The sequence below is a fragment of the Zalophus californianus genome, chromosome 11 (assembly GCF_009762305.2).
Source record: "Zalophus californianus isolate mZalCal1 chromosome 11, mZalCal1.pri.v2, whole genome shotgun sequence".
Taxonomy (NCBI): Eukaryota; Metazoa; Chordata; class Mammalia; order Carnivora; family Otariidae; genus Zalophus; species Zalophus californianus.
The window spans coordinates 67,657,025-67,669,506 of record NC_045605.1 but is presented as its reverse complement, the minus strand read 5'-3'; the positions used below and the strand labels follow the sequence as shown (position 1 = coordinate 67,669,506).

The 12,482-nt window shown below is 47.6% G+C and overlaps 1 protein-coding gene across 1 annotated transcript in view; it reads right to left on the bottom strand.

Moving 5' to 3' along the window:
- The window catches only part of PARVA (parvin alpha), a 167,468-nt gene that overhangs the window by 59,012 nt on the left and 95,974 nt on the right, over positions 1–12,482 (bottom strand). The window contains exons 2-4 of the mRNA XM_027579312.2: positions 9,630–9,719; positions 9,478–9,548; positions 7,105–7,207 (exon numbers count right to left, since the gene is read on the bottom strand). Coding sequence (XP_027435113.1) covers positions 7,105–7,207; positions 9,478–9,548; positions 9,630–9,719 — 264 coding nt within the window. The remainder of the gene's footprint in view (positions 1–7,104; positions 7,208–9,477; positions 9,549–9,629; positions 9,720–12,482) is intronic.

Here is a 12,482-nt window from a genome sequence, read left to right as displayed (position 1 = left end):
CTTATCATTGGTGATGTTGAGCTTGATCAGTTGGTCAAAGCAGGGTCTGTACCTTGTTTCTCTATTGCAAAGCTACTTGTCTCCCCCAGCTCCATACTATAATCACTGGAAGCCAGTCACTAAAATGCAGTCTACTCAAAGGGTGGGAGTTAACTTTTACTTCTTTGAGGGGGTTGTAAATACATGAATTATTTAGAATTATTCAGTGAGGAAGAGTTGTCCCTTTCCTCTCATTTATTTAGCTATTTATAACAATATGAACTTAAGGATATTGATTTTACACTTTGGACTACAATTCTACTGTCATTCATTATTGTGCTCAAATTACTCCATCATTAGCTACTGGGGCTATTTTAGGTTGGTCCTGAATACTTTCAGCATGCTGCCCCACAGATAAATAGGTTTTCTCAGCCCCTCTTTTTGGCACTGCAAGAGCCTCCAGTACTAAAGTTTGCCAATTCTCCACATACGCTGGTTTCTGTTATTGGAGAACGGTGCAAGAAATCAAGATCCGTGTCTCGTCTGTGTCAGCCACACGTCCCACACAACCAATCTTGATGATCACCTACCCATGTACTCCTTGTCTGCACAACACTCTCCCTGCACTCACCCTGAAATCAACAGGGGCCTACCAGCAACATTTTGTTGTGCTGACTAAAATGTTCTTTTCCTTCTACACCTGGCTGAAATTCTCCTTCCATAAGGCCCCATTCAAAATGCCCCCTCTTTCATGGCACCCTTCCACAACTACTCGATATCCTACAGCCCTCGCTACTATCAAGCACTGTGTTACATCCTATGTTACACTGCAACACATTTACTTTTATATCCCTAAACTCAGCAGTTAGCATGTAGCAAATGAAATGGTTGTTGCTTAATGACTATCAATTGACAAGTGTAAGGTCAGTGTAAGATGTATTCTCTAGCGTCTATCAGGGACAAAGACACAAACACACACTCTAAAGTGAAACAAAAAAACCCTCCTGCAGAACTTTATGTCCAAGGGACCCTTCTCCATCTCATGTTTGAAGATCTCCTGTTTCCCATATGCTACTGGGAAAATCAGAAGGAAGAGCCTCATGACTTTCATCCCTCAAAACAGGTGAGGACATGCACATGTTTAAAGATAAGAATCAGTTAAATACCCTAAGGAAACTCACAGAGCAATCCCAAGTCAGGAAAGCTTATGTTCACATGAAACGATTATCTTGTGCAAGCATTTTTCTAGAATCCTTCATCTCCTGCCTCTCCCGGTCCTATCTATCACCTAGGTGTTGGGGATGCAAATAGAGCAAGCTTTTGTCCTGAGGTGTGGGAAGGGCCGGAGCTGTTGGTGTGAGAGACTTGAGAGGGTGGGGTGGCATCATAAATGGGCAGGCCCAGGTGGCCAGCATCTGCATTTTCCCTGGCAGCAGCACCGAGGGTACAAACAGCCAGGCTCAGGAGGAGCAGCTCCTAAGGCAGATGTGTGCCCTCTCGTCTTCCTGGATGCTGTGGATGCCCCTTCCCAGGGCTCCCTGGCTCACCTGCAGATGGTGCCTAGCACACCATCAGTTTCCATCTCCAGACCTAAAGCTCTCCTGCCCAAGAGCTTCTCCGGCAGGAGTACAACCTGGAGGCCCTTAATTCTTACACAGGCAGTCCTCACCCAGCGGGTGACGGGAGGCAGAGGGCAAATGCCTCTGGTCCCTGTCCTGGGAAGGATGACTTGAGGTGTGTTGTCATCTGGTTTCTCAGAGGGAAAACTGCAGGACTGAGCGCTGGGTGCAAACAGAGCCGCCGTCCTTATGAATGCGCCCTCAAACGGGCCTACCTCTTCCCTTCTTACGTTTCCCACCTGATCATTCACTTTCTGAGATTCCCTCTCATATACACTTCCTCCACCCATGTCCTTGTCCCAGCATCTGCTTTCAGGAAAACCTAAATTTGGAAATGCTGCCAAGGCAAGACCCAGGGAACAGTGGCTGCTGGGTTAGGCAGCTCAGAAAGAAGGCCTGGGGTCTCTGAGAAAGGCAAGCAGAGCAGACCATGCTGCTGAGCAAGGAGCATCTGGCTGTGCAGTGGAGACCCAGGTATGACCCTGCCTTCACAGAGCTTGTGGTCAGAGAACTCCCAGCCAGTGCTGCTCACCTATTCAGGCTTTCACCAAGACCGTAAAATACACACAGCCTTTTGCCGAGAGATTCTTGCCTCCAGATCTTGGTCACGTCTAGGTTCTGAGTCCTTGCCCCATGAGGTCATCAACCTGGTTCCCTGGATTACAGATCCATATCCTGCTCCGGAGATGTGACTCGCTTGGCACATCCAGACTCCTGGACATGCCTGTGGTATTTCCATTTTCTTCTAAGTGCCAGTGTTTCATAGTTTCTTTCTTCTAAGTGCCAGTGTTTCATAGTTTCCTAAACCCAACCTCAGCCCCTCCTACTCCCATGCCCAGCCCCAGTACAATTTGAAAGTGTATTTCTGGGAATGATCATGCCTGGTTCATCTTCGAACTCCCAGGTCATAGTACCGTACCTACATATAGATGTTTATGTGTGCTACAAATAGCAAGTTAAAAAGTCTCTCTCTCATATGCCCAGATATTGATTCTAAATACCATTTTCTAACAAAAGAAATCAGAGCTCTGTGGAAAGTAAGTAAAACTTAAGATGAGTCCGGGACATCTCATGATGCCAGAAAGTAAGGATGTGCTAAGAACAAAAAACATGTGGTGGCATGTCCAAAGTGGCCAGGAGCCCACCTGCAAGAGTTCCCAATGGTCAAAGCTGGAGATATAGGAGCCAAAAAAAAAAAAAAAAGGTAATATTGGATTATAATCTAAAGTATAAAATAAATACCCTTGTGTCCATGCTAATATACTGAATAAATAAATGGGCAACTTTTCCTAACAAACAGAAGGATTCCAATTAACAAATGTGGAAGGAAGAGGTGCGCCTGGGTGGCTCAGTCAGTTAAGCATCCAACTCTTGATTTTGACTCAGATCATCATCTTGGGGTCATGAGATCAAGCCCTGCATCAGGCTCCATGGTGGGTGTGGAACCTGCTTGAGATTCTCTCTCTCCCTCTGCCCCTCACTTCTCCACTCTCCCGCACACGTGCTCTCTCTCCCTAAAAAAATGAATGAATGGATGAATGTAGAAGGAATGAAGAGAAAATAGAAAATCTCCACCGGACCAACCACAGTAATAATTGAGGCAGATATGCTCCAACAATTAAAATCAGTGGGGAAAATTTAAGGAAAAACAAGATATTTGCATAATCTTAAATTAGCTCCCCTGCCCCTAAATACATGAATCACTGAGAGAAAAATAGTAACTTCACAGTGAAGAACTCTGACAGACACCACCTTAACCAAGTGATCAGGGTTAACTCACCAGTAATAAGATATGCTAACCTCACGTACTCCCGATACAGTACATTGAGAAGGACCCGTCACGTCTGTGGTATTCTTCCCCTAAATATGTAACCTTCATCTAATCCTCAGAAAACATCAGACAGACCCAAGTTGGGAGCCAGTCTAAAAAAATAATCAGTCCTTTTTCAAAAGTGTCAAGGTCAAGAAAGACAGGAAAGGCAAAGACCGTCACAGGTTGGAGGGGACATGACTACTGAGCAAGGTGTGTGATCCTGGATTAGATTCTAGACCCGAAAAAGGACACAAATGTAAAAAACTGGTGAAATCAAATAAATTCTGTAACTTAATCATCGTGCTGAGGTTGATTTCTTAGTTTGGGTCCTTGTACTGGGGTCGGGTAAGATGTTAGCATAGAGGGAGCTAGGCCGGGGGATCAGGAACTCTGCATTCCCTCTACAACTCTAAGTCTAAAATTAGTTCAAAATAAAAGTTGAAAAAACAAAACAAAACAAAACCTACTGACAAATGGCCTATGAAGTGTTAAGACAAATTGTAAAATATAAAGAGGATCTGGAAGCTCTTAGAAGGCTACCAGGGCAGGAAGCAGCATGCCATGGAGAAAAGGATTTTCTGGAGCCAGAGAAGTTATGGTGGCAGCGGCGGGTCTGGAACGTTCCACCAACGTAGCATGGAGGGAGCCAGTACTTTCTAAGTGCTTCACACATCTTACCTGGTTGAGAAATGGGATGGTTTGACACATTGCACCTGGGAGTGCGGTTGTCACAATTTGTGACTAACAGAATATAAGCGATGAAAGAGAAGGAGCAAGAGAGGAGGACTCCTAGGTTTTTAATCTGAGCAACTGTCTGTGTGGTGGTGACACCATTCATTCCTCTGGAAAGGAGAATGGCTTTGCTGGGGAGGGGGAGGGGAGAGAAGCAGGTCAGTTTGGGGCAGGTTGGTTCCAAGGTGCCTGGGTGACACCCAGGTGGGCATGCCTGGAAGGCAGAGGAGTACCTTATGGCTTCAGAAAGTGATCCTCAGAGAGGTGATGCCTGGAACGCAGAAGTAGGTGGAACACCCAAGAAGAGGGTGTGAGATCAAGAGAGAGGGGAGGGGGCGACGCAGGGAAGACTGAGGAGTCCCCATCAGGATGCAGAGATGAAAAGTGTACCAAGAAGTCGGGGGAAGTGGGGTGTGTGGGAAGCCGAAGAGAACCAGGAGGGCATGAGAACCCGGGAGCCCCTGCGCTGGGGCAGGGGGATGAGACCTTCAGTAGTGTCAGAGGCCACAGCATAGGAGGTCATCGGAATCGACACTGGTGGCCTCAGAAGGGAAAGCTGGTGGAGAGGTTGGGGTGGGACCCAGCTTGTCCCTCAGGGGCGCACGTTCAGTGGTGGGAGAGTAGACAACAGTGCCAAATATTCTTTTGAGAAACTTTGCTGGGAAAGAGGAAGATAGCAAAATAGAGGGGAAGTCGAGGTTGGAGGGGTCACCCCAAACTCCATCTCCAGACTGACTCCTCCCAGGAGCTCCCGATGCATATTTTCACCTGCAAACTGGTTCTCTCCACCTGGTTATCCCGCCTGTAGCTTTTTAATATGTGCGCCCAGCCATCTACCTACAAAGGGTCTAAACTTAGGTTGACAAAAGCAGCATGACCTTTTCAACAGGAAGGTTGAGATCTGAAATAATAATCGAATGTGACTGCCCTGTGCCTGACTCAGGACTCCACGGACGTGATGCTAGGCGGTTCTGGAACCACGTGCAGAGGCAAGATTACCTCACGACCAAGTTCCATCACTCCATGACCACGTTCCACCCTTGCCCTGAAAGCCCCACACAGAGCATTTTGAGACACTTTTAGATCCTGACAGGAAATTTGCTTGGGGAGGTAAAAGCTGCAGTCACTGAGAGAGAGGCTCAGTTGAGGCTCTCAGCTTTTCCACACAGACATGTGCCAAAGCCTTTTCCTCCCTGTGTTGAGCTGCATTTACAAGCCTTTAAATATTCACACTGGCTAATACTGATGTTTGAGTACCATATCAGTTTAGCTTCCTAGAAATGACTAGATTTTATAACATTCATTCATTCAGTACACATTGATTAAGTGCCTGACCACATGTGGCAGGCAAACTGCAAGTCCTGGAGATGCCTGAATATATTAAGTACGATGTGGTGTTTCCTGCCCTTGAGGAGCCCACAGACATTTCCCTGAACAGCTACAAACAACATGGAATGTCATAGAATAAAGGCATGTATATTATATACACATCTGTATGTATGCGCGTGTATATCCGAGGGAACACAGAAGGTGCATGACCATCACTTCTAGATGTGATTGTTGGAGGTACGAGAGGCAGGCACGCTCTACGGACCCCAAGATTGGTTTGCCCTGCCGGAGTGGGGAAGAAGGGCCCGAGGCAGGAGGAACAGCATGGGCGGAAGTATAGAGATGTTAATAGGTGTGCGTGGTAACGTAGCAATGGTATTCACAAAAACACTAAAACCAGTACTCATGAAAAGGATGAAAGACTTTGACGGGGCACTCACTGCGCGTCAGGCATGATCCTAGGCACTTTACGTTGCACAAGCCATGCGTGTGAGGGAGTCCGGAGCTGAGGCTGAAAGATAGTTGGGGGTCGCTTGAGGAAATGTCTGAATGTGGTGCTACAGGGCCTACCTGGGTCCCCCTGGCAGGGGAGAGCAAGCACTGGAAAGACTAGACTTGGGTTTTGAGGAGCCTCCTCTGCTGGTGCCGTGGGCTGGGGGCAGTGAGCCAGGAGGCACAAATGTGAGGCTGGAAGCTGTTTCAGGAGTTCAGACAAGTGAAAATGGCAGGGAGGATGGATGCAGGAGACAATGTGGGCAAGAAGAAACGAGCCCTGGAGGCCCCCCACATATCTGGGGTCACAAAGAGGGCAAGAAACATCTTTGGAAAAGTAGATGAGCTCAGCGTGAGGTGCGCACAGCTGAGTGGGCAGCTAGGAATGGAAGTCTAGAACTTGGAGCGGAGGTTTGGACGAGAAAGAAAATGGGGAACAGTTGAGGAAAAGCCCAAATTCACTCAGGCTGAATTTGGCCTTTCAACACTAAGATCACCCCGGAATTTGCCTTTCTCCCCCTGGAGGCCTTATATTTCCACAGGAACACTGAAGGGGAACGTACCTTCCCAGAGACAACACCCCTAGACACGCAGAAGCCGAACATCACAGAGGCACATGTTCCCACATACTCGCACCTGACCTAGAGAGGGATACACGGAGGCACACACACAGGTCCACAGATCACAGAGGTATACATACATCCACACAAACACATACACATATTCATAGGTACACACACACACACATGCCCAGAGGTAACAGAGGTATATATAAACATGCACTTACCCCCCGACACACGTAAATAGACCTACAGAGGCCACACATGCCCAATCTTCTAGAGGGGGTAAGGCATGTTTTCCAGTATACAGTGGAGTCTTTTCATCTACCCAGCTGATGACCTTCAACTGGAGGGGGAGCAGCCCCATCTGGTCGTTGACCTCCCTCTGCAATTCATTCCGGCAGAACAGATTGCAGGAGGACATCTAAAGGCTCCACGGGTCTGTCATCCCACACTCTGCACAGTCCTAGTCCACTGCACATGAGCATCTGTAAGCTGAGCACAACTCCTAAGTAGGCATCTGTGAGCCATCCACCTGCCGGTCAAAGCTCTGCACTGCAACATTCAACCCCCTTCTCACCAAAGAGCTTCTGTAGGACTTGTCCGTCGTATAAATCTTCAGCCAGATCTTTCACGATGATTCTTTCTCCGACAAGCACATCATTAATCCAGTCAATTAATACCTACAGGGAGAGAGACCGAATAAGAGAAGAGTCATGGGTATTTTCTTAAAGATCAGCTTTCTTATCCCGGACAATTAAAATCTAAATGAACTTCAGATTTGGAAAGCAGCAGAACTGTCCATGTGACTCAGTAGATGGATACAAAGCAGTGTGAACTCTAGGGGCCCTGCTATTCTTCCGGTATAAGTGCTTCTAGTGCTGGTGACACCAGTGTCCCTGCTATTTTTTGGCCCCTTACCATTCCTTACCCCAATGGCAAGCGACATTCACACAGTGTTTGGGTGTGTGGCTAGTACCAGGCAATGGTATTGACTCTGGAGTTACACAAACTAGGGTTAGTGACTGACTGACTGATTTTTGTAGCTCTGTCATCTACGGACCTCTGTGTGTACCTGTGCCATTTAGGAATCTAAGACAGGCTAGTTTCTGCTCTGAGCCTCTGATGGCCCACCTCTAAAATGGAGGAGGAAAAGACCTCCCACTTGAGGTAGCAGAAAAGAATCACATATGGCAAGGGCCAAATGTTCAGTAAATCTTATGAATAAATATGAATATTATTATGAATAAATAAAGCTTTCCCCCATTATGACATTTGGCCCGGTGTTACTATCACTCCTATGTTCAGGAGGGGAGATCAGACACAGAAGTGAACGTATTTGCCAAGGTCATGTTGCTGACTATGGACAGAGACCAGAACCGAACTCTTGTCCGTCCCCTTTTAAGGGACTGTTCTCCTCCTGGCCCCAAACTACCTCTCGGTGGGGCCGGTGCAGTCTCCTCTCTTGGCTCTCTCTCAGCGGCTGTCATTACCTGAGCATGCCCTGCCTCAAGCACCGAGCAGAGCCATTCCACGGGCATCTCCTTTAGTTAATCTGCACAACACCCATGAGAGGGAGGGAGTATTCGTTTCATTTTTCAGGTAAGGAAACTGAAGCTTGTTCAAGTCTGTTGCCTTTTATTTTAAATTTTTTCAGGTCGTTTGTTTATTATTTTTATACAGTAAAATTAACTCATTTTAAAAGATACAGTTTGGTGAGTTTTGGTCATTGTACACAGTTGTGTAACCACCACCACCACAACCAAGATGCAGAGCTGTTCCCTCAGCAGAGGAAGGTTCCTTTGTGCTCAGTCAGTCCCCTTCCCTGAGGACCGGTGTCAGGCAACCACCATAATTTTGTAAAAATGGAATCACAAAGAACACCACCTTGTGTATTTGACTTCTTTGACTTAGCAGAAATAGATCGCCTCTATTACAGGGGCTGTAGCTGGGCTGGGTTTCCATACCTGGGGGAAGCCCGGGCCTTCACAGCACATTGTTCTATATTGTTCTACTGTTGGTAGGAGCTTCCCTCCTTACCCTTCCCCCCTCCCACCATCCAGCCATCCCCCACACATCCCCTACCCACCCACCCAGCATTTATGAATATGGGCTCCATGTCATATTCTGTGCTGGATCCTGGGGTACAATGATGAAAAAAGAGGCGGTCTCTAACCCTGAGAAGCTCATCATTTAGGGAAGGAGACAGAGAGGTGTCTGAGTAGTGGTAACTAGTCATCAGGTGGTGACTCTAAAGGGACAATCTAAGGTGGAACAGGCAGCTAGAGCATGAGACCTCAACCACCACCCTCAGGAGCATGGGCCTCAACCTTCAGTTGGCAGGAATCTACACTCATGGTTTTGAACAGGAAAATGAGAGATCTGATGCACATTTTGGACGAAGCACTTTGGCGTCCAGTGCCTTTTTGTCCTGTTTTGACTGCAGCTTGGAGAAGCTAATGAAGAAAAACACAGGATGGGGAATCCAAAGGGGGATGGCATGAACATTTTTTAGGGGATGACCACATGCCAGCCCCTCTGGCAGGCACAACGTACATGATGTAATTCAATCCTATCTACTTCTGTTTGAATTCCATCTCTACTCAGCTGGGACCATAAACAAACCACTGGCTTTTCTAAGACTCACTTTCCTCACCTGTAAGTGGGGATCACATGAAGTCCTACTTTGCAGGGTGCCTTTGAGGGCCCTTGAGAAAAGCAGAAAGACTGTGTGAACCTGAAGATCGTGGCAAATGTGAGCTCATCTGCACTAACTTCTCTGGCACTTATGATCCACACCATTCCTTGCGCAGCTGCCATGTGCCATTTTTGTTAAATTTGAGATGTCCACCTATGGGACCACGAGCTGCCTGTCCAGAGCAGGTGGTCTACAGACGCCTGTTGAGCCCAGGGTGGGGTGGGGCAGCTGACACCCCTCCTGATTTCTTCTTACCTTCATCAGTTCTTGCAGTTTGGGGTCGCTGCGGGAGTTTGGGTCCACCATTGTTCGCACTTCATTCTCCTCTTTAAAAGGAAAAGGCAGTCAGTGGGGGTGGCTCCACCGGAAGGCATTAGGCTAACCCAGAGAACAAGAGACCCAGTTACCCAGCATGGTGTCCTCTGGGTCCAGCTCGAAGGGGATCGGGCTGAGAGGCAGGTTGATGGCGTTCATGCCTTCCTCCTGAAGCTCCGATACTGCAAGAAGACAGGCAGAGTCACACTGCAGCCCACTGGTGACGGGGAGGCGCGCTGTTACAAATGTGTTTGGGGTGGACATTAATACAGCCACTAAGGTTAGCTTATAGCTGTTACTCAGCCTGCAACAGATTCCCTGCCTCTCCTCACGAACAGGACCAAGTAGTCCCCTTCAGGTCACCTCTTCCGACGATCACCTCACTCCCTTTCCTCGGGGAAACAGGCCTCTGTCTGCTCCCAGACACGATCTCAGGATAACCGCAAGTGAGGTGGGCACTCACATCTTTCTGAGGTCTCTGCCTGTCACCTCCTGCCTGCCCCTCCTTCCAGGGCTTTCTATCTGGTGCACAGTGGGTGCCCGGTAACTCTTTGGGGGAACAAGGTCACCAAGTCAAGGCCACATTTATGTTGTAAGCCATTTCCACCCTTGGTGCAAGCCTCCTTTGGCTTCTCTCCTTATTTGGCTTCCCTGAGTATTTTTCTGATTATCCTACCTTCTCTTTTCCCTCCACCCCACCCAGCCGCTGCTCCAGAACACCTCAGTCTGGCCTCTTTCTGGGCTCTGGTCCTGTCCCTCAGCTCTAATGAGTAGGGGCCCTGGGGGCCAGGCATCTCTGTGCTTAGGCCCATTTCCTCAGCTGAATGTCAAGAGTTCGACTGGATGGATGGCCAGTGAGTCCTTTTCAGTTTTCAAATCCTAGAAATCTATTCCACTTTCCTCAAGGAAAACAAAAAGAGGTCAATGGCCACTCAAGCCTTCCAGCCTGCTCCCCGCCATACGCACCCCCCCCATGAAGCCTCAGGGAAAAACAAATCCCTACCACAAAAACCACTGTGTGATGGGCATTCGATGAGCACTGACCTTGGATCACCCCCCCACCCCTAAAATCAGTGACTGAAATCTCCTCACCTCTATTTACTTCCAGTTTGGAGAATTACTTTTCACCAATTAAGCACAGAAAGGCCATTTGCTCTGAAGGCACTGGTCACCAAAGGGCTCTCAAAGAGCTAATATGGCAGCAGCGATCAGCCTTAATAAAAGCAATGTCCCATCTTTCCATTTGATTTTTTTTTTTTTTATGGAATCTGGCCTCCCTGACTGCCAGCATATAGTTGCAAGAACTCTTAAGCACAAGGCAGTCACTTACAAAGAGTTCTTTCATATTAGCAAACTCACTGATGTTTGCAGTTGGGACTGGGGACGAGATTGCCTAACAAAGAGAGTGAAACATACTCTACCCTAAAGAGACACAACTTGCATTATGAAGCTGGTATTTAGTCCCGTTGCTGTGGGCTCTTGACATTCATATGGGATATCAGCCAGTCACGGTCTTGAATCTGCAAATTCACAGACACCCACCACTCTATATAATTCCCCTCATAAAACATAACTGAAAAACATAAGCCACACCTTCAAGGCTAAAATGATCCTGATAAGCCTAGGATCACGTTTGCTTTCTAGTGAAAAACAAGGGACTCCTGCAGTTCCGTGAGACTCTTACAATTTCTTCTGATATTCCTCCTAAGACTGGCAGTTCGCTTTCTTTTCCAGGCTGTTTCTCACAAAGAAGCAAGATTTCCACCACTGAACAAGCATTACCGTGCAAGCACTGGGCAGCGGAAGTCAAGTCACGCTTAAATGGTGGTGCGAGGCTGGGTGTACTGGCCAGTGAAGACACTAGCTCCCGCCCAGGACCTTCTCTACCTACGTCCCCACCCCCCAAGTCCCCCCTCCCCCCAGGTCTGCACTGTCAGTACAGTAGCTACCAGCCACATGTGGCTATTCACATTTAAATGAATTAAAAATTCGGTCTCTTAGTTGTACCAGTCACACTGCAAGTGCTCAGTGGCCCACACGTGGCTACTGGCTAACATGCTGGACACCACAAATGTAATGATGTCCAACATTACAGGAAACTCAGTCGGATGGTGGTGCCCTAGTTGACCCTATATCTCCAGACAAGGCCTCACCCCGAACTCCAGGCTTACCCGATGTCTCCTCTTTGGTCTATTAATAGAGATCTCAAATGTATACATCCACAACAGAATGACTGTCTACACCCTCACCCCCACCCCTACCATAACAACACTTAAACAAGACCGTCATTCCCCTGTTCTTCTCTTCTTCAGTCAATGGCATCACCATTTATACAATGGTTCAAGCCAAAATCCAAAAAATCATCCTTAACTTCCCCTTCCTCATGTCTTGCATCTAATACATTGGCAAGTCTTGTGGGCTCCACCTCTAGACCAGGATCCAATGCCAACCACTTCTCACCATCTCCACCACCCCATCCTGGTTCAGACCACCAGTATCTTTCACCTGGACAACCAGAACCACCTTCTAACTGGTCTACTGCTTTCTGATGCATTTTCCCCACTCCCGTCTACTTCCTACAGCACAGTCAGAATGATGTATAAGGATGTAAATAGCATCATACAATCTTCTGCTTTAAGCACTCCCGTGGCTTCCCATCATACTCAGAATAAAGCTCCAACTCCTTACTAATACCCACAATGCCCTCTGATGAAGCCCCCTGCTCCCTCTCATGTTTTATTTTCTGCAGAGCACTCATCACAGTCTGAAATAATAATCATCCATGTCTGTTGTCTGCTTGCCCCCACCCCCCACCAGAAAATAAACTGTGAGAAGGCTGGTACTTTTTCTCTTTTGTTCACTATTAGATCCTCAAAGAGGAGCCAGAGTGCCTACATTCAAATCCATGATCTACTAGCTCCGTGACCTTGGGCAAGTTCATTAAC